The following is a 22466-nucleotide window of genomic DNA, read 5'->3' as shown; positions in this document are numbered from 1 at the left end:
TTATTTCATCCTCCCTTGTACCCATGACGAAATATGCATACTTCAAAACAAGAGTTTACATCTTGTTATGCTAGAAAGAAAATACTGCTGATGTTGTTTACTGTTTACCTGGTAGTTTGAAATTTTCAAACTTAAATATGTATTATTTGTGAAAGCTTCATGTGATATGAACTTCAAGCAAGTGATATAAATAAGGACTTTCCTCAAATTTTTAATTTAAAAATACCTCATGAAAAGGAGAAATTACAAGCATTCTTTGAACTTGGAATAGTTTCCTTCTGTGTAGGGATGTTCCCGGTCCTGTTCTGAAAGAATGCTTCTACTCTGACTAAGTGCATGAAAAAGAAGGAAAACAGAATTTCATGGGAAAACCTCCAAATATCAGTTTTGCTCAGGATGCTCAGTTGAAGGACAGGATGTTGTTAACAGAGAAGGACTTCAGTTGGATCAGATAGTGCATGCTGGTAAAAACAGTATACAATTTTCAGATAATATTATACTGGCTTCTTCCTGTCACTATTATCCTAAATTGCATTTTCATGCTAAGATCGAGATATTCAGACATGAAGCCTGTGAATTAAGACTATAGGTCATGCTGAACATTTGCACATCAAACAGCTGTGATTATTTTAATATGTTACAGTACTCACAACTATGTGATATGCCCCCCTTACAGTAAAGTGAGGTTTTTTTCAGTGCATTTCAACTTGTGCAGTGCCAAAAATCTGTAAAAATTACTGATAGAAGCTGCCAGACTTTGAAACAGCTTAAAGGTGCACAAAAATTGTCTTCTATGCTCAGATCACGCTGAGAGAAAGCATTAGCTTCTGGCAAAGAGACAGAGAAGCTGGGGAACAATAATATCTTGACAGCTATTTGCCTAGAAGATGTGTGCTAGAGTCCTAGGGCATTGTATATACGTGGTGGGTTTATTAGTTTTCCAGGACTGTATATTTCAATTCAGTGGTTTGACTATTTGTACCATTTTTTTGGGAGATTATCTCATTTTTCATGCATTTCTGCCTTAAGACAAATGTACCTGTGCTGATGGTACACTCTTAACTGTAACAGAACAGTTAAAATAATGTAAGGTTTCTATTTGAGAAGCTTGGAATTGTGTGTATACGAGTGCAGGAAAAACTTGAAGTTGTAAAATGTATTCATTATGTCAGTTGAAACTTAACTGAAAAATAAGAAAGACAGTGATGATGTGGAATTTATATTTATTCAAGACACGGACAGGTCCAGGATGTAGTTCAAAATGTAGCCTTGGCATTGTGACTGTTCACAAGTCTATTTATCCTGTTAAATTCCTTAGTTTTCATGTCTGTAAAACATGGGTAATGTGTTGGTACGTTATGAAGCCTAAGTAATAGTTGTCAATAGCTATTATAGGCTAACAGGATTGACTAGTACAGTTTCTTTCTCTACACTACTTCACTTTCTTTAATGTGAATAATTTTCTTATGAGGCAAATAGAGAAGTTTGTTGATATGGGTAGTAGTTGTGAACTTCCTTATGAGGAATTTTGTGTACTCAGTTGCATGTTCTTTTAAATTATTATTCCCTTTTCTTAACGGTACCACATCAATTCATTAAAAATCCAACACATGCACATGGAAGGCATTTGTAAGGGAGTGTATTATGTAGCAAAATAAATGATCTTGTGGTGATTAGATTTGTAAAGTGACTGCATTTTCTCTTTGTTGTGACAAACCTGGTCTTTTTATGGTACTTCCACTGCACGGCAAACAATTAAAATTCATTGAGATGAAGAGCAGTGTTTGAAGGCTGCAAATATTCCCTAATTCGAAGCCTATAATAACAAAGTTATCTCAGGGTTATAATTTTGTAACATAGTAGTTCTTAAAATGCATTCATACATTAAATTTGTGTTCCATGTGCAGAATGTTAAATAGCTGGAAGCTCTTGTTCAGTGAGACCAAACACAGTGTTTTACATAACAAGTGCCTGTGCAGGGTAAGCTGCCATTTCTCCTGCTTTGGGATGAAATAACATGGGCAAGCAGTTTGAATTAGCTTACAGTCAAAGCAGGCTGCAATATTGCTAGTACAGTTTTGATAGTAACTTAAATTGCTTTGAACAAAATTTCAGGTGCCTGGAAGTGAGAATGTAAGTGGTTTATAGATGTGGAGATGTATGACGAGAAGTCTCAGTTTAATGGCATTCCACTTGTAACAATGTGCAGAGATTAACACTCAATGTATCGGATAGCTGGCAGTGCTTTTCCAGATGATTTTGCTCTAAATTGTGGCTTCTTTTCAAATCTCTTCCAGGCATATGTGGTGTTTGTCTCTACCTTAGGAGCACAATGGCTTGAAAGGAACTTCTCTGCCTTCCTTTCCCATATTCTAGATCTCGTGTCTCAGTCTCACCCTAAGGCTATTCAGAGTCAGATGGATGCTATCGGCTGTCGCCGCTGTGTTTCATTTATCCTTCGAGCTACAGTAGGAGGCCTTCTTGGGGAAAAAGCTCAAATTGCAGCTGCCAAAGAGATTTGTCAGGCCATCTGGAAACTGAAGAAAGTTGTGGGTATGAATCTAACAAGATTATCCATTTGGGCCTCTGTTTTAACTTTTTCAAGTGATTGTCCAATGTCCTAATCCATAGACTGTAGAAGCAGAATATATAGTGCTGATTTATTACCATGATAATGTAGAGGGCTTTTGATGGACTGCTTTGGTTTTAACTTGGGCTGGTTATTTGTTTGTGTGTGTCTGTGTTTCTGCATGTTTGTACCCACACAAGTGTAAATGTATTTTTAACGCTTCTTCCTCTGCAAACATAATTTTAACCAATTACAAATATAATAATAAATAACAAATATTCAGTAATAAAGTACAGACAGTAATTATAAACAGGTTAAATTGGCATTTAAAATATAGACAGTATTGTAAAGCGGTTAAGTTGGCATTTAAAGTATAGACAGTATTGTAAACAAGTTAAATTGGCATTTAACATATAGCCAGATTCTGCCTTCCTGTTCAGAGCAACTGACACTACTGATGGTTCAAAAAAGAAGCATTTGATCCTAATTGACAAAATGAGCATTTCTCCTGGAGAAAACAGAGCTCTTGCAGGACAAAGTCTTGAACACAACTTCCAAAAAAAGCTTCTGATCTCCCACTGTCATGCTTCTAGGGGGCAAGAAAGAGGATACTGCGCATAAGCAGTCATCCCCTGGTCTACAGCAGCATATTATATCTAGTTAAATATGTGAATGTTAAAGTGACGTAACAATTTGTGGGTCAAAAGATGAACTTTCTAAAGCTTCCAGACTTTTTCCACTTCCTTTATTCCCTACCTTCTTGTTTGCTTGCTCTAGCAACATTTCACTCTTTCCTTCTCTTTCTTTTTTCCTAATGTGTAGTGAAAATCTAGCAAGTTATTGTACAGCATGACCTCTTCAACTCACTTTTGGTGAGGCTGAGAGTAGCATGCTTCTTGCTGTTTTCTGTTTCCCATCACTTAAAGATAAGCAGTTTGGTAGTTTGCATTTTATCTATCCCTCTGCCCTTAGAGTCAGTACTACACTATCGGTTTCAGTGTCAGAAATGCACTTGTCAGTAAAGGCAAACCTTTATGAAAACAGTTTGATCAGTAACAAAAATGGTGGTGATAAAAGCTCCTGTGGTAATATAAAGCTTACCACCGAATAGTCTTTTTTTCTGATCTGTTTGTTTGATTTTGGTAATGATTTCATGGGGATCTTCCTATATTGTGTTATCAGATGCTGCAATGAGTGACAGTAACTTGGAAACCAAAATCAGTACCATAGATGTAACAGCAAGTCAGCATGTGCTTGCGTGTGCACTTCAAGAACTTGGAAGTCTCATCCATGGCTTAGGAACTACAGCAGCACCATTATTGCAAGACTCCAGCACAGGTACAAGCCCTGAATTACTTTGTGAATCAGAGTACAAAATATATTCCTTTGTTTACTGTGATCTCCTTTGATTTCTTATGGCTAGGCTGTCAATTCTTTCACTTCTTTTGGAATCCTATGTCTGGCATTAACTTCAGCAACCTTTCTTCTGGCATGCATTTTTCTCATCTGAGCCTGTTTTATTCCACTAAAATTGAAATAAAATAAAAGGAATAGGGGAAGCTGGCCACTTTATATGCTGTAGGAAATCTTTAGAAGTTGCCCAAAGGGTTCTGTATCTTCTCTAATCTACTAGTATGTTAATTAAAAACAAGTCTATATAATTTAATGCCATTAGGGGTTGTATTTAAAGTCATAGAATCACAGAATATATCTGGTTGGAAGAGACCTCCAAGATCATCCAGTCCAACCTTCAACACAGCACTGAAGGGTCAGCACTAAACCATGTCCCTAAGCGCCAAGACCACAAGCCGCTTGAACACCTCCAGGGATGGTGACTCCACCACTGTCCTGGGCAGACCATTCCTGTGTTTGAGAACCCTTTCAGTGACAAAATACTTCCTAACACCCAGCCTGAACCTCTCCTGGTGCAACTTGTAACTATTTCTTCAACTCCTGTTGCTTGTCATCAAGGAAAGGAGAAGAGGCTGGCCCCCTCCTCACTCCAACCTCACTGCAGGCAATTGTAGAGAGCGATGACGTGTCCTCTCAGCCTTCTCCTCTCCAGACCAAACAGCCCCAGCTCTGTCAGTCCAACACTTTGGAATGTTTTAGTAAATCAGTTTGACTGAGTTTTGGGTATCATCATTTATCTTTATTGTTTTCATTTAGCTGCATTTTTTTCTGGATGGATTCAAGTGGACATCTGTTTCTACTGCATGGATTTCTGCTTTCTTGAGAATGCTTACAGATATTTTCTATGCATATTGATGAATAACTGCATATTGTGTTAGGTTTTCTCTGTATTTTATTCAGGGTAAATTTTTTGAAAAGTGTTGAAGCATTTAACTTTGATAAGAATATCTTACAATAAAAGTCAGCAGCAGGTTTTTAAAGAGAAGTACAGAAACTGCATAATGGTATAATCCCCAATCCTCTCTATACATTTTTGCTTGTTGGCAATCTGCTGGCCTATTTCTGAAGTGTATTTATGCTTTTTATTTTTCAGGAGTTCTGGATGCAGTCATTTCTGTGATTCATCACCCCAGCGTTTCAGTCAGACTAACAGCAGCTTGGTGTTTACGCTGTGTCGCAGTAGCTTTGCCCTCCTATGTGTCCCTACTCTTGGATCGTTGCATTGAACGACTTAGTGCATTGAAGTCTTCCCCAGAAGCATTAACTGGTTATGGCTTTGCTGTTGCTGCTCTGCTGGGTGCAGTAAAACACTGTCCTTTAGGAATTCCACATGGAAAAGGGAAGGTATGGTCTGAATACTGTACTTAGAGGAAGTTCTTTGATGTTTTTGCAGTAGTATTTGCATGTACTCTTTATATGATCACATAAGACAGGATACTGATGAGCTAATTTTTTTTCCTCAGAAAGGGGATTTTGAAGCACACCATAATTCAAGTGTTTATCTTACATATGTCAGGATTATGACTTTCTCAAGAAATGTTACTAATGATTTTAAACACTCATACTGCTTCCTTTTTCCAGGGGAGGGAGAGGTTTGTTGTTTTGGGATAGAGGTCAATTCCATGGAGCTGTAAGGACTTAAATAGGACAGTCTAAGAGGGTTACCTGGAGAAAAAAACGTTTCTTGAGCAGAGTTTCCTTTTTCAGAAATTTGAACTAAATTCTTTACAGCAAGATCAAACCTGCTGCAATTCTGACCCAGTTTGACATCAGCTTAAATTAGAAAGCTGACATTTCAGCAGTGTTAATGAGCTAGTTTGGCGTAACACAGCTGAAATGGATCAAGTTTTGCAAAGGCAAAGATATTTCTTTTATAAAAATATAATTAGACATGTACATACAGATTTATTGCATGCTGTGATGTTAGGAGTAAGTTTTCCTGAAGGAAACTCATTCAAGCATGCTGAAGCCAAATTAGTATTTCCCAGACCTATCAATGCCTCCCCAATGGGCAGTTTAGTCAATGCTTACACCAATAATAGCAATTATATATTATCTTGAAGATATTATACATTATCTTGAAGATTTTTGGTCAAGTCCAACAGATGCATGCTTTCATTTTGGTTTACAAAATTGAACAGAAAACAATTTCTTGCATTAATATAGTCCAAGATGGTTACACCAATCTCTCCACTAGCACGGATAGGGTGTAGTCTGCTCTGATGTTTTAAGGAGATGCAGATACAGAAATATAAACCAGGAGAAGAAGCTGTTTCCATCTCAATGAGAACTTTGTCCATGGACTTGCTCAAAGCTGGAAACCCATGGTGCAACACAAGTGTCAGCAGCATATGCCAATTCTCTGCATGGTGTAGAAACTCACATTCTCAGTTCTGAACATACCTCTTTCAGAGCCAGTAGTCATTAGAGAAGAAGTGGCACAGTTTGACACAAGGATTGTGTTTTTTTTTTTTCTTGTTATTACATCACTGAAAGATGAAAGGAATGCTTCAGTCCATTAGGATAAATATCCCTTGTAGTGATTCCAGCCCACCCTTTCTGTGTTGAGTGCTAACAGTTCTACACCACCACTCCTTAACTGACTTTGCTAGCTACAGTTCTCAATTTTCAAAGTCCCAACTGCTGATGAAACACTTTGTAAAGGTTAAAAAAAAAACCAAAACAAAACAAACCAACAAACCTCATTCTTAGCTTTTAGAAACTTTTCCTCAGGATTACTGAACAGAATGAATATTGTTTGCCCACTTGTCTAGATAAGAAGTACTTTTCAAATGCTATACCGCTAAGCAGAGAAACATAATTCTTAACAAAGATTTCTTTTAGAGGAATAGAAACAGGATGAAACAGGGCCTGGAGGAGGTGTGGGAGGGCGCTGAAAAGTTTGGGAGAAACACTGCATTCTGTACTAAGCTGGCAATGGAAAGAACAGAGGAGTTAATGAAAGCCCTTTCCCATTCTCCCCTAGGAACACTGCCAGATTCCAGACTAGCTCCTCTTGTGAGTAGCTGAAAAAGAACAGTTTTGAAAAGGAAGTATCAAGGGTAGACAGTAGTGACCTGGCCATAAGATGGTTTATATTCATTCACTTTCCTTTGATAAAGTGGCAGGTGGAACCTATTCAAGAAAAGAAATAAGTTAGTGGGCTTATATATATTTAGTATTTCCTACTGTTGTTTATATTTCAGAAAAGACATTCAAAAATAAAATATTTCTCCTAGTACACAGAGGGGGAAAATGGCAGAAATCATAACATGAAATTATTTTTTAGAAGATAATTTAAGTATATTACACTGTTAGTGATTTTAATAGTATAATTTAGCAGGAGTACTATGTTGTTTTAGAATAAAATATTTTATTTCTATCAGCAATTCATAAAAGAAAATTTCTTCAGTTGCAGCCATCTGACAGCATTATGGAATTGGGGAAACTGATATTTTCTGACTGTTAATATTTAATAAAGTTTTGGAAGTGTACAAATTTCAAACTTCCATGAAGCAAACTTTCACATTCATATTTTCATGACATTTTATAAGTGTGCAAATGGATTTTAGGAGGATGTTGTCTATATTGTTCAAATAAATTACAGTGTACAAAATAAATGGAAGAATGTTGTCTATATTGAGGCTTTTAATCATATTATTGATCATGACACTTGTTACTTATAATAGTGATTTATAAACAGCTTGTTTTTTTGACCAGACGTAATGCAAGATGTTAGAAATACCTTTGGGCATAGCTGGGGTTGTTCAGCCTAGAGAAGAGAAGGCTCTGGGGGGACCTTAGAGCTGCCTTCCAATACCTGATGGGATCCTACAGGAAGGCTGCAGAGGGACTTTTTAAGGCTGTCTAGCAATAGGAAAAGAGGGAATGGTTTTAAACTGGCGGAGAGCAGTTTTAGAATGGATCTTAGGAAGAAGTTCTTCAGTATGAGGGTGGTGAGACTCTGGAATAGGTTGCCCAGGGAGATTGTGGATGCCTTCTCCCTGGGGGTGTTCAAAGCCAGGCTGGATGGGGCCTTGAGCAGCTGAGCCTAGTTGAGAGGTGTCCCTGCTCATGGTGGGGAAATTGGAGTAGATGATCTGGAGCCCCATCCCTGGAGGTTTTTAAGGCCAGGATGGATGTGGCTCTGAGAAACCTGATGTGGTGTGAGGTGTCCCTGCCCATGTCAGAGAGATTGGAAACAGATGGCCCTTGAGGTCCCTTCCAACCCTAACAATTCTATGATTTCTAAGGTCCCTTCCAACCTAAGCCATTCTATGATGCTATAAAACCACTTGCAGAATTCTTTCTGCACTTGAGGCCACACTGTGGTAATTGTCCATGGACACAGCCTGTGTTCCTCCATATGAATTCTAGGTAGCTTGTGCTGCAGGTTGTCACCTCGTGTTTAGCACACAATAGCAGATGTGTGCAGTTACTGCAGAGAAGCTAAAACAGGATTAATTCTTACCATACTGTTCTTACTTGTTTGTCTAGTCATACAATTAGTTGATTTAAAATCAAGAGAGAATGATAGACTTTATTCTACAAGGATAAAAAGATTATTACCCTCCTCACTGCTTCTTCTGAGCACTGACTCTGTAAGTCTTGTGCCATCCTTTTTCTACAAAGTGACAAAACCAGAATATCAGAGTACTTCTGTCCTTGTAATGCATATTCACAGGATCACAGAGTGTTAGGGGTTGGAAGGGACTTCCAAAGATCATCAAGTCCACCCCCCCGCCAGAGTAAGACCACAGATCTAGCACAGGCCACACAGGAATGCATCCAGATGGGTCTTGAAAGTCTCCAGAGAAGAAAACTCTACAACTTCTCTGGGGAGCCTGTTCCAGTGATGTGAGAACTATTCCATTCCTGTGAGAACTATCAGCTGTCATTTACTGCTGATAAAAGGGATCAAAGCAGCAAAGTCACTTAAGTAGTACCCCACAAGACTGTTGAAGCTGTCCCAAACTAGTTCTGAGGTCAGACATTGCAACCTCATGAGCCTGAGTCTATTGCCATAGTGTGAGTGAAGGTGACATTTTGTTCGAGGATACTGAAAGAGGATTAAGTATCACAAACAAATAGAAGTGAAAAACATTTGTTAGTTACTAAGATGCTGATGCTCTTTCTCTTTAACTTTGAAGGTAATCATGGCAGTAGCAGAGGATTTGTTGTGTTCTGCTTCTCAGAACAGTCGCATTTCGCTGCAGCGGACGCAGGCTGGATGGCTGTTGATAGCTGCCCTCATGACATTAGGTAGTAGCTTTCTACAATTTTTCATATCTATATTAAGTTGTTTTGTGTTCTGCCTTTAACTTTAGGTCTTTTGATGTTTCATGTCATTTACCACTGCATAATAATTCTTAAAAGAACCCACCCAAGTGTCAATTGGAATCTTTAGAAAAAAAGTTTATAAAGTGAAAATGTAATTTCTTTCAAAGTTTTTTATTAGTTCATTGCATGCAGTATCTGGAAAACAGTGACTGAGTTTACAGTAACTGCTATTAATTAAATGTAGAAGATGAAATTCAAAGTCAGTCTAATCAAATGTCTTTGTGGTCATGAAGAATTATACTGATACTTTTTAACATCTCTCCTAGCACAAAATGAGCTAATCATTTTTATTTCCCTCTTACATTTTCGCTCTGTATGTCCCTCTTTTTATTTCCCTCTTTTATTTCCCTCTTACAGAACTCTGATATTTATTAGTGGTCAGATTGTTGTCTATGATCACTAAATCACTAATGAAGAATGTAGTTTATCTGTTTTGTTCATATTTTCAAGGCATTTTTCCTGTTTTTCAGCTCATAGTTTTTTGTTACGTTAGGGAAAACACACCTTGTGCATCAACCTATAACAAATGTTTCTTTATCTGAACATCACTACTACATCTCATTTTTTATGCTAGTGATTCACAGGGTCTGTACTTAGGAATTATAGCTGGCTTAGTGGCATACTAACAGTGGGCTTGTAGTCAGGTATGAAAACGGAATACCAAGACAATAAACATTTGAGAAAGTACATAGGAGAAGGGTGGGAATGTAGCACAAATTTTTGTGCACAGCTGTAAAGATTCTTGAAACGTAGGAAAAAGAACCAAAGAGAAAATCTCATTTTATGAATCCTTACATTGCCAACGTTTACAGGTCCTGCAGTTGTCCAACACCATCTGCCACGAATGCTGTTACTGTGGAGATGCATCTTTCCATCATCTCCTAAAGACCTAGAAACAGAGAAGACACGAGGAGATTCATTTACATGGCAAGTAACACTGGAAGGTCGTGCTGGTGCTCTCTGTGGTAAGTGGGATTTGCTGTGTCATTCTCTGCATATTTATAGTTGGGCTCTTTATTCTTTTGAAAGAACAAAGATACTTCATAGTGGTTTTTTTTCACTGGATGTCAAAAGATTTATTCACTCCCCAACATAAATGCTTGTATACATCTTACATAGATATGTATATATGGGTTTTATTTTTGTTAAAAAACAAACAAAAGCCATCACAGGGTTTTTACTCTTCTTTTAATCAGTTGGTTTCCAAGCAGTGAATGATATCAGAAATGTTGCTTCTCTCCTCTCTTTTAATATACGTATCACAGTAATGAATGAAAACTCAGACCCCAGGGTATGCTCTGTTGTTTATACAGTCTATTATATTTGGTAAATAGCAGTTCTGTTTCCTAATAGGTCATTTAATGTAAGCAAAACAGGAACTCAAACACTTTGTGAAAATGGGAAGACTCAGGTAAAAATCACAACAAGGAAGTTTTAATTCTCAGCCAGTAACTGGCTGCTGTATGCAATTTTTCATCATGATATATTGTAGAATTAGGGTTTCCAGGTGAAGGATGACATTAGTGATCTTCAAATACTTCATGTGTTTCACTCAAGTATTCTAGAGTACTAGAAGGTCCATTGCATTGCAGAAATGTGAACCCTAGTACAGTAATCACCTTTCTCTCTTGCTGTTAAAATCTGTAAGTGTGGAATTCAGTAGTAACCAATTAACTGTTAATTTTCATTTGTTTTTTTTTTTTCCTTGGGGTGGGAAATAGGTCTTTAATACTATCTATTCTCCAGGTGCCTTTGTAAATTACACTCAGTCTAATTTTCTGTAAATGATAGAAAGTACTAGTGTGTGAGTTATTTCTTAAAGTACAGTAATTAAGCTACATTTAAATAGAAAAGTAGCAAGAAAAGCAGTAGCTCATTTGATCATCATCCTTTCCCTGTTATTGTTTTTACTAGTATGATGATCATAGAATTATCATGAAACTGAGTCATATCCCATAACTCAGGTATATCCCATAACTCAATTCATAACAAAGAGTTTAAAAAATTCTTGCATTTATATTATGTATTTAAATATATGTATTAGATGTGGTATTACATTTGCATGTTATATATGCATTTATGTTTTCCACCCCAACACGAGGAGACACTTCTTTATGGTGAGAGTGACAGATCACTGGAACAGGCTGCCCACAGAGGTTGTGGAGTTTGCTTCTCTAGAGACTTTCAAGACTGTCTCTGGATGTGTTCCTATGTGGCCTGCTCTAGGTGATCCTGTTGTGGCAAGGAGCTGGACTTGGTGATCTCTGGAGGTCCCTTCCAACCCCTAACATTCTATGATTCTGTGATATATACAATAAAAAAATCAAGGTATAAATGTCCAAGCTGAGACTCCAAAACAGTGCATCTGAACTTTTTACATTTGAGATTTTTATCAGGTTCTGAAATTATTGATCAAAATATTTTTTTGCATGCTTTCTTCTATGTTATTAGTGAGTTAATAATATGATTACTTCACTAACGTGATGTATTTTTCCTCTAGATATCTCACACTAAGTTAAATTATTTTTCTAGCTATCAAAAGCTTTGTTTCACACTGTGCGGGTCTGCTTACGGATGAAGTTGTTCAGAGACTTCTTCCTCCTCTTCCAAGTGCTGTTGATTTGTTGACACAGTAAGTGTGTGGGGGAAAAAAACAAAGAAAAGAAAAGTTAAATGAAATTCTGGGTTTGAGTTATATGAAATTCTGGCTACAGAGTTCTTTTATTGGATCGTATTTGATCTGATGCACCTTCTAAGGAACTTTCTTTCCATGGCACAAAGATCAGAGTGTAAAATTCATCTGTATACTTAAAGGCTTTAGCTGGCAGATTATCTGTGTCTTGAAGATTCCTGTATCATGTAAAAAACAGATGTGAAAGAAATTGTGGTTTTGCTAAATTAGTGTTTTCATCTTGCTTTTTTAATCAAACATAGTTTGGTGTAAATGATCTTCAAGGTCCCTTCCAACCTAAGTCATTCTGTGATTGGTGTTTAGGCATGGTTATTTTTTACAAAATAATAAACTAAGTTAAATAATAAACTTGGTCCAAATGTTTTAGGCATGGGCATGTTTGTGTACATATATTCAGAGCTAAGCTGGAAAGGCTTTTATAATTTTTAAATTTCTGCCTTCTGTGTCATGTTTTAATGTATTTGGGATCTAAACTAACTTAGAGAGACATCCTCAAAACGTTAATTGTAATAATACAGATAAAATCACAGGAAATAGAAACCCTTGTTTATTTCCCTAGTATTAAATAAAAATAATTACTGGTAATGAAGAACAGATTAAATAAATGGTTTTGCTTCTGCTCTTGGGAATATAAATCAGAACTGTACTTAATAATATGTATAGATTTAAAAACTATACTGTGGAGTGGTACAAATAAAACCAGAGTGTTGCATAATGCTTCAAGTCTTTAACATCTCTGATGTGCTTTTTGTATTTAAAGGCTTTCCTCAATATATAAATCATATGGAAATGCTTTAAAAACACCCTCAACGGTTTACAGACATAAACTTTATGAATTACTAGCAGTATTGCCTCCAAAGACCTATGAAGGTATGTATTTCCTAAAAAGAGAAATCCATTCGAAGTACCACATGCTCATTTTAAAGTTTATGTTCAACATATATTCAGCTAGCAAGAATTAGTTTTACGTCTTCTAATAGACAGATTTTATTACCTTTGTTTGTGTTTCATTAAATTAGAGTGAAGTCACTGTGAGTTTTTAAAAGGTACGTGGACTGTATCAGGAAAAGTGCAACCAGCACCACCAGGGAAGTGATTGTCCCCCTGTGCTCAGCACTGGTGGGGCCACACCTTGAGTACCGTGTTCAGTTTTGGGCCCTGCACTGCAAGAAATAATTGTGGTCCTGGGGTAAGCCCAGAAAAATGCAGCAAAGCTGATGGAAGGGTCTCGAGAACATTTTTTTTCTGAGGAGTGGCTGAGGGGACTGGGGTTGTTTAGTCTGGAGAAGAGGAGGCTGAGGGGAGACCTCACTTTCTACAACTACCTAAAAGGAAGTTGCAACAAGGTGGGTGTTGTCTCTTCTTTTTAGTAACATTGTAGTGATAGGACAAGAGGAAATTACCTCAAGTTGCACCAGGGGAAGTTTGGGTTGAGTATTAGAAGAAACCACTGAAATGGTCCTGGAACACCAGAATAGGCTCCCCAGGGAGGTGGTTCAGTCCCCATCCCTGGAGGTGTAAAGGATGCATAGATGTGGTGCTAAGGGACATGGTTTAGCACAAAACTTTGTAGAGTTAGTTTATGGTTGGAACTGATGATCTTTGTCTTTTCCAACCAAAATGATTCTATGATCTTTTTTTTTCTCCCCTGTCCCATTACAAATACAGGCATTGAATCCTAAATTCTTAGCATAGAGTCCATTGAAAGATTTTGCTTGCTTCGAGTAGATTTATAGAGAAATTAATCTGATCAATGCAGACAGTGGATAAGAAGTTTGTGTTTAAAGAATAATTTCAACAAAACCTATGGATAGACTTACCTTCCTGTAACAGAAGTAGAACATAACTAGCACCATTTAAAATGTAATCCTCTAATCCAATAACTATGTCCTGTAGTTAGACAGGTCTAACAGTTCAGCTAAAACATTAAACCCCTTTGTCATCTTTGAATTGTTTACATGGAGTATTGTATGGACTGAAGTAAGGAACCAGAGTGGTTTTGACAGTCGACAAACAGTGAATTGGCTTGTGTCCTGTGTATCATGGAGGGAATCCTTACTCAAATATCTGCTCCATCTGGTGGTAACTGCTAAGTGAATCTTCATGAGGCCAAATCCCTGACCTTTGACTTAAAGCTGTAGTCACTTTGGAAGTCTCTATGTAACATTTGAAGCATAGTGTGTAATATTCATTTGTGACTGGGTCATAAAGACTGAAAATTACACCTCCATCCCTTAGAACAAGTTTGGAGGTTTTTATGCTTGTTTGGTTGGTTGGTTTTGTTTTGTTTCAGGGTTGATTTATGGAATACAAATATTTGGGTATGAGTGGATTTGGCAGTTGTGATTTTTTTGCATATGGTCTTAACTATATTGAAAAATAGACAGCATTTTCCTGGTGTGACCTGCAAAATCTTACTTCTGTGATAAAGAATCCTAGCTGAAGATGCTGCATTCTAAAACAAATAAATAAAGAAAAAGCTTAAAAGGTTTGCTATAAATAAGTGGCGACCTTGCTGAAAGCAATGTAAATGGCCTTAGAATCAAATCAGTAATGTGGCAGATGTAGTCTCAGAGTTGTCTACCTGTTTGTGATGCAGCAGTATGACAGTGGAGAAAGGATGGAAATGCATTTATTGCCAGAGCTCATTTTCCAGATCTATTATGTGTTTTAACAATTTAAAGTAAAATAAAAAAGTTAAAAAAATAAGGTAAAGCTTGAACCACATACGTTTCCTTCCCTATGATTTCCATTATTGTGACAGCTTCATGTAGAAGGTGTATGTCTTTGCTAATGCTAGGAAATATTTGGAAAATAATAATAAAATAATGTAAAATAATTTTGGGGATACAGCATACTTTTTTCCAATGTCTAATTCTAATCATTATCATTAGGATGAATATTAGGGTTACTCTTGTGTTGCACAGCCTGGCACGTTTTTGCATGGCTCAGTGACACACTGAATAAGCAGATTTCACCAGGTCATGGTTTCATTTCTTTTCTTTTCAGTTCCTTTCATCTGGGTTGTTAGCCAGAGGCTAAAAATCTGCAACTTCTTCAGAAAATTAGTGATGGGGACAAATGTTAGGAGTTGTAACTCAAGCTTTAGTTAGCATTTACTTGCAAGTAATGTTCAAAGCTTGTTTGCCTTAGCACTAGAGGAACAAAATACCCAGCAAAATAAACAGTTACAGTCAGATTCTTTATTGATAGCTCCAAGCCTCTTTCTCACTTCAAACTTTTAGATTTTTGAGGCCTGAAATATGAGAACTTGTTTAGGCTCTGCTTGGTCCATTTTTGCTGTCTATCTGCCTCTGTATTTCTCTTACTGCTTTCTATCACTCCTAAAAATCAGTATGTGCACAAACAGCAGAAGTTTTCAAAGGCTTCCTGTGAGTCTGCATGAGTAGTAGCTGGGTTTTTGCATTATTTCAGCACTGACATGAGAAGAATGGGCTAGGTTAACTTGAACACCAGTGAAATACCTTGAACATGTGTTAGTTGCTGTCTTCCATCTGCTGTGAAAAGTTAAGACTTTGCAATTTAGCCAGTCCAAAGTATGAACTTGTTAAGCCACAAAAAGCTGGTTCTGTTGATGATGATTCATACTTGTGATCATTTTCACGTGTCATTAGTTTTTGTGTATGACATGTTTATATTTTTGATGTGAAAACATTTATTTCCTGTGAGTTAATGTAAAAAAAAATATTATTATAATGTCCAATTTCGGTAGCTTGAATTTTGGTTATTGAATTATTTGAATGTTGATGTTTTCTGTGGTCTGAAATGAATGTGTTTTGTCAGGCAACTCATTAGGGTTCTTTTCATTCTTCATTCTTCTTGTGCTTGTTCTGTTCCACTTTCTAAACCATAAGATTGAATACAAGCAATTCACTTCTCATTCTTAATAGGATAAGATGAATAGCTAGAATGCTGGAACAGCATTCTGGCTCAAAATTTTCAACTGCTTTGCATTGGGATAATAATATTTGACATGTTGATGATGGCCAAGTATCTGGGACCAAAATAAATGTTAATTTGGTTTAGAATTGCTGAGTATCTTCATTAAATTTTATTTGAAAAGCTGTTTTCACAGAAAGGGGATTTTTAAAAAACATAATTTATTATTATTTATTGTGATAATTGAAGAGCAATTTCTAGTTGCTATTTTTAATTATTGTGTTTTTCTAAAAGGCTCATTTTTTATCATTTTCACACACTATCTGTGCATCTTGAAATGTATTTGATAGTGCTAACCTCTTGCATTTAAATTTGAGTGAACATTTTGGACTTGCTAATTAGTCAGGGAAGCAGGCAAAGCAACAGAGTAGAAATGCAGGTGTCACCAGAGTAGAAAGGCTGATGGGGCCAGGAGTTTGGGAGCCAGAGGGGAGGCAACTTTCTCAGAAAGGAATCAAGATTCAGGAAGGGTAAAATAGCTGGTGCAGCTACCAGCTCCAACTCTACAAGTTGGTTCTGCTGCCAGCTCCAACTCTACAAGTGATTCTGCTGCCAGCTCCAACTCTACAAGTGATTCTGCTGCCAACTCCAACTCTACAAGTTGGTTCTGCTGCCAGCTCCAGCTCTACAAGTGATTTTTCTGCCAGCTCCAACTATACAAGTTGTTCTGCTTGTGCTCATGAGGTGCTGCACACTGTGTTGTCCTACTATTTGGAACTTCTGCATGTTAAAAAATTATAAGCAGCTTTAGTGCAAACAGGTAATTGTCTGATCACCTAACAACAAAACTGAATACAAAGAGATGGATATGTGGAGTTAAACCCCACTTAACACTGGTATTTCTCAGCTCATGAGGACCTAACTTTGCAATCTTAATGCTCTGAAGGCAAATTTTTATTTGCATAAAAGCTGAGGGCATTATTTTAATTTCAGTTCTGTGGTGTTTTTTCAACTGTCTCATCACATGTGGTTTACCACTGAAAATGTTCTCTCACTGCAGGAACTATTTTAATAACCTAAAATGGTCTGGCTCAGAATGCCTAATGTTTAAGTACAATATACAGTCTTGTCTGAAATATTGTGTACAAATATGTGTGAAGGTTTTAACTACCAGTGTAAATTGTCATAATGTAACCTACAACAAATTCCTTGTGCTTTGCTTTTTTTTTTTTTTTTTTTTTTGAGTGCAAAGTCCGGAAGTAGGGGAGTACATTCAGCATCTCTCAGCTGATTATCAAATTTATGGATATTTTACATCTCATCTGCTTGTAAAGTCCAAGAATTCCTGTATAGTTGTGCAATACATTCTACAACTTTAATTTTCAGGAAATGGAAGAAAATCTGGCTGTGCCTCATAACTGCCTTTTTCCTCTACTTTTAATTTAAACATAATTAACTTACTGATTAGCAGTTATATGACATTTTATGCCTTCTGTAAAGGTAAAGGTCTCTTCTTGAGCTTCTAAATTGCTGGTGGTGCTTAGTTTACTTATCACAGGTAGTGCTCTGTTGTTCTCTGTAGTGAGAGTGTTCTCCAATTAAATGTTTGAAGACTTAAGAAAATACTAGGTGGGTTACTCTTTCAATATAAATATCCTGCTTCCAAAGTTGCTTGTAGCAAGTAATTAACCAAAAATTTTGAATATTTTTTTTCTTTAAAGGAAGCTTCTGTGCTGTTCTGAAAGAGTTAGTGACTGATTTGACTGTCCCAGATAGCCAGATCGATGCCTCCACATTCTTGCTTCCACCCCTTTGTCATGAGAATGATCTCCTTTTACTTGGTCCCTTACTGCAGGAGACTGACCACCGATTTATTGAAGAGCAGGTACATGTTGGTCTAATCCAATGATGGCATATTTTCATACAGTTGTAGTTATTTGGGTTAGTGCTGGCTTCGGCTTGGTCAAAAATCTCATGAGGATCAATATGGCAAAGTGTAAGGCCCTGCACCTGGGTTGGGGCAGTCCTAGGTATCAATACAGGTTGGGGAATGATGGACTTGAGATCAGCCCTTCAGAGCAGACTTGGGGGTGCTGGTGAGTGAGAAGCTGGACATGAGCCAACAATGTGCACTTGCAATACAGAAGGCTGATGGCGTCCTGGGCTGCATTAAAAGAAGTGTGGACAGGAGATGGAGAGGTGGTTCTGCCACTCTGCTCTGGTGAGACCTCACCTGGAGTTCCATGTCCAGCTCTGGAGCCCTCAATACAGGAAGGACATGGACCTGATGGAGTGGGTCTGGAGGAGGGCTGTGAAAATGATTAGGGAGCTGGAACACTGCTGCTATGAGGACAGGCTGAGGCAGCTGGGGTTCTTCATTCTGGAGGAGAGAAGGCTCCAGAGAGACCTAGCAGCAGCCTTCCAGTACCTGAAGGAGGCCTAAAAGAAGGCTGGAGAGAGACTGTTTACAAAGGCCTGTAGTGATAGGACAAGGGGCAATGGCTTCAAACTTAATTAGATTTAGATTGGATGTTAGGAACAAGTTCTTTATCACTGGGGTGGTGGAACACTGGGGTGGGTTGTCCAGGGAGGTAGTTGAGGCCCCATCCATGGAGATACTCAATGTGAGGCTCGACAGGGCTCTGAGCAACCTGATCTAGTGGAGGATATCCCTGCGCAGTGCAGGGGGGTTGGACTATATGACTTTTGGAGGTCCCTTGCAACCTGAAATGTTCTGTGATTGTAAAATTATGACTATCGTTTTTTTCCTTCTTACAGCTCCTTTTAGGTAACAGCATAGCTGGTGGCAGCCTGGAGTATGACCCCTACTTAATTTATGAGAAAGTAGGAAAAGGTGATTCAGTACCAAAACCACTACCTCCTGTACTGTCTGTTATCAGTGCAGCCACTCGTCTGTTTGGAGTTATGTTTTCCCATGTAGCAGAATCTCACAGGTAAAGTAGTAACTGTAACTGCTGGGGAATTTGAGAGATGCTAACATGTGGTCACGGTGTTTGAACGTAGCAGCAAACAATTCTGAAAAAAAAAAAGGTAATGATTTGTTTAAGTAAACCAGCTGAGTAAGAAAATTCAGACTACTCACAAGTATAATTAATAACAATAACGTAACACAGACTACTCGTAGTTCAGTTACTCACAGTGAAAAGGCACATCCAGTAAGAGGTTACTGTCACATACATTCTGTTGAACAAGAAAAATAAGGTTTTATTTTGATAGCTATATCAGAATGGCAGTAATTTTAAGAGATATTACACAATTAAAATAGTGCTTAATTACTAAATGCCTTAGAACCGAAAAAGGACAAAGGGGTTAGGAAGCTGCGGTAATCCTGCCTCATTCTTTATAAAAAGTGGATGAGAAGAAACAAGAATATGTGTCTTAACAGAGTTTTGTCAAGGTACAAGAAAGCTTGCAAGGGATGACAGACTCCTCTTGGTTTTTATGTGTATGTATGCATCTTCCTGCTGCACAAATGGCATTTTGGTTTGTTTCACATTTCTAAGCATGCTGAGTGCTGAGGTATGAAATTCCTCAAGATCTCAAGACTTTGTATTTTCCAAGCCAGCTGTAGTTAGACCTTAGATCATGATCATTTTCAGTGGTGAAGGTTTTGTAATTTCCAGTGAGAGATGAGTGCTTAGCGTCTGAGTCCTGATGTCACAGGATCACAGGATGGTAGGGGTTGAAAGGGACTTGTCTTCACTGCTTGGAATGCTCAGGATGTTTGTAATCCCAAGGCAGCTTTTTGGTATGAACCTATGAACATACCTGCCAATAAAATTGCCACAAGCTTTATGATATGTTCTTCTGACCTGCATTTATTTCGTTATTCTATCTTCAGTGTGGTGGTTCTGTTTGTCTGGACTTTTTGCCCCTACTTGTCACCAGGTTGCTGGTTGGTTTTCTTCACTTCTTTCTCAAGATCTGAACTAATTGTTGCAGATAACTTTATTTTTCTTTTTCCTTCCTCCTTTCTCAATTGTCAGTCAAAATGCATCATTTCCATATACACTTTCTTTTAATAACATCTCATGTACTTAGCTGTGAATACATGCTATAAGGAAACAAAGGCAAAAAGTTTGTGTTCACGCAGTAATTACTTATTGTAATATGAATACAAAGATGGTTTGTAGGAGATAGAGAAGCCAGTTGAAGGAAAATGCTCAAGAATTAGGATAATAAATTTGTCCCACCCCCATTTCTGTAATTTTTAATTCCGTGGTTTATTTTCTGGTTTTGTTTAAGGCTCCAAGTGTTGGAACAGTTGTTGAATTCCATAAAGCAAACCAAAGGATCACGGCAACAAATAGTACAACTGAATGTTGTGTCAGCCTTTTCTATTTCCTTAAAGGTAAATCCCTCCTCTGTTTCTCTGCTACTAACACATGGTGTCTGTTGGTTCAAATGTGACTGAAGAGAAGTTTTTCTTGTTTTGATGAACAGTAAGGATGAAGATCAGTCCTGTTTTCTGGGATAACCTGTTGTTTTGTGATGTTATGTTTTTCTCGGGTGCTGAAGAGTCACAGTTTAATTTTTCCTTTTGTAATTTTAAAGGATTGGGGAAACCCATTCTAGCAGATTATCATCCATACTGGTGTATGTTATAGGAGAGAGATGGGAAAATTCTCTTTGTATCATTTCTGCCTTTATTATTGTCTCTTTGATATTTCTAACTGGTAAAATAATCTCATACCTATGTGCCATTTATTGCTTTTCTCTGATGCTTGATTTGTATTTTTCTCTGTTTCTGTGCAGTTTGCACTCTTCCGTTCTTAGGCATTCTTCAAACTAAGGCAAAATGTATTTGGAATAGACAAAACCTTCCAATGTACAACGTTTGTATTTGGGGTGCATTTAATATGCATGATCCCAGATAACTGCTGTAGCTTTTGCTCATGCTCTTTTTTATTTGGATTGGGATTTTTTTGTGTGTCTCATTACTCTTTTTTCACTGGTTTTCTTCTAGTAACTACTAGTTTCTGAATTTGATGCTAGTGTGTTGGTCTGTTGGGTTCTACTGCAGTCAGTCCAGTATGTCTTTTAAGATTTTAATATTTTAATTACAATTTTATGATTTTAACCAGACTGTTGACATTAGAATATTATGCTATAATGTACAGTCATGGAGTTAGACTTCTAATTCTCAAACCAGCAAATTAAAATGAGGAATTCCTCATATAAAAGGTGATGAAAATCAAATTCCCTCTTCAGGTCATGTACTTTTTGCACAAGTGACAGAAAAACACATTCTGATTACTATACTGTCTTCCTATTTAATATATTTTAATATATATTTTTAGCACTTGGCTAACTGCAAGGGAAGTTTAGGTCCAGAAGAAGTTCGAAGGTCTGCCCTGACATTGGTAATGGGTGCCTTGGAAAGCAATAATCGGCTCCTAAGATGTGCTGCTGCAGAGTGTTTGGCCAGATTGGCACAGGTGGTTTCTGACAGTGCCTTCACTGCTGGCTTAGCACAAGTCAGTTTTGACAAGTAAGTTTAAAAAAGTGTGATAAGTGACTGACTTTATAGAAATGTTTGAGAAATCTACCTGTCCCTTATGATCATGATGATGATAATTTTTACAAGCTCGTTTTCTTCATTAATTTGATGTCATTTCAAAATAACCACAAAAAACCCACTGCTTAACTTCTGCTCTTATTTCTTAGTTTGCTGATCTATAAGAGGATGTAGATTTTCAAGCAAACGAAGTGCAGGGTTCTACACTTTGGCCACAACAACCCCAAGCAGTGCTACAGGCTGGGGTCGGAGTGGCTGGAGAGCAACCAGACAGAGAGGGACCTTGGGGGTGCTGATTGATAGTAGGCTGAACATGAGCCAGCAGTGTGTCCAGGTGGCCAGGAGAGCCAATGGCATCCTGGCCTGTATCAGGAATGGTGTGGCCAGCAGGACAAGGGAGGCTATTCTTCTCCTGTACTCAGCACTGGTCAGGCCATACCTTGAGTACTGTGTCCAGTTCTGGGCCCCTCAGTTCAAGAGAGATGTTGAGGGACTGAAACGTGTCCAACATGACAAAGCTGGTGAGGGGCCTGGAGCACAGCCCTATGAGAAGAAGCTGAGGGAGCTGGGGGTATTTAGCCTGGAGAAGAGGAAGCTCAGGGGTTACCTCATTGCTGTCTACAACTACCTGAAGGGAGGTTGTAGCCAGGTGGGGGTTGGTCTCTTCTCCCAGGAACCCAGCAGCAGAATGAGGGGACACAGTCTCAAGTTGTGCCAGGGGAGGTACATGCTGGATATTAGGAGGAAGTTCTTCACAGAGAGAGAGATTGCCCATTGGAATGGGCTGCCCAGGGAGGTGATGGAGTTGCCATCACTGGAGATGCTCAACAAAAGACTGGATGAGGCACTTAGTGCCATGGTCTAGTTGATTGGTTAGGGCTGGGTGATAGGTTGGACTGGATGATCTTGGAGGTCTCTTCCAACCTGGTTGATTCTGTGATTAAACTGGCTACTGCTCTAGCAACATCTTTTAAGTATATCTAAAATATTTTCAATCCTTCCTTCTGAGAACT

The 22466-nt window shown here is 37.9% G+C and overlaps 1 protein-coding gene across 1 annotated transcript in view; it reads left to right on the top strand.

Annotated features, from left to right (window-relative positions):
• HEATR5A (HEAT repeat containing 5A) overlaps positions 1-22466 on the top strand; it is a 57540-nt gene that overhangs the window by 8486 nt on the left and 26588 nt on the right. Inside the window, exons 7-17 of the mRNA XM_054380668.1 lie at positions 2298-2553; positions 3752-3907; positions 5076-5326; positions 9133-9244; positions 10135-10287; positions 11855-11954; positions 12775-12884; positions 17636-17799; positions 18693-18868; positions 20181-20286; positions 21236-21426. Of these exons, the coding sequence (XP_054236643.1) occupies positions 2298-2553; positions 3752-3907; positions 5076-5326; positions 9133-9244; positions 10135-10287; positions 11855-11954; positions 12775-12884; positions 17636-17799; positions 18693-18868; positions 20181-20286; positions 21236-21426 (1775 nt within the window). The remainder of the gene's footprint in view (positions 1-2297; positions 2554-3751; positions 3908-5075; positions 5327-9132; positions 9245-10134; positions 10288-11854; positions 11955-12774; positions 12885-17635; positions 17800-18692; positions 18869-20180; positions 20287-21235; positions 21427-22466) is intronic.

The sequence above is a fragment of the Indicator indicator genome, chromosome 4, assembly GCF_027791375.1.
Source record: "Indicator indicator isolate 239-I01 chromosome 4, UM_Iind_1.1, whole genome shotgun sequence".
NCBI lineage: Eukaryota > Metazoa > Chordata > Aves > Piciformes > Indicatoridae > Indicator > Indicator indicator.
This window is presented reverse-complemented; position numbering and strand designations above follow the sequence as displayed.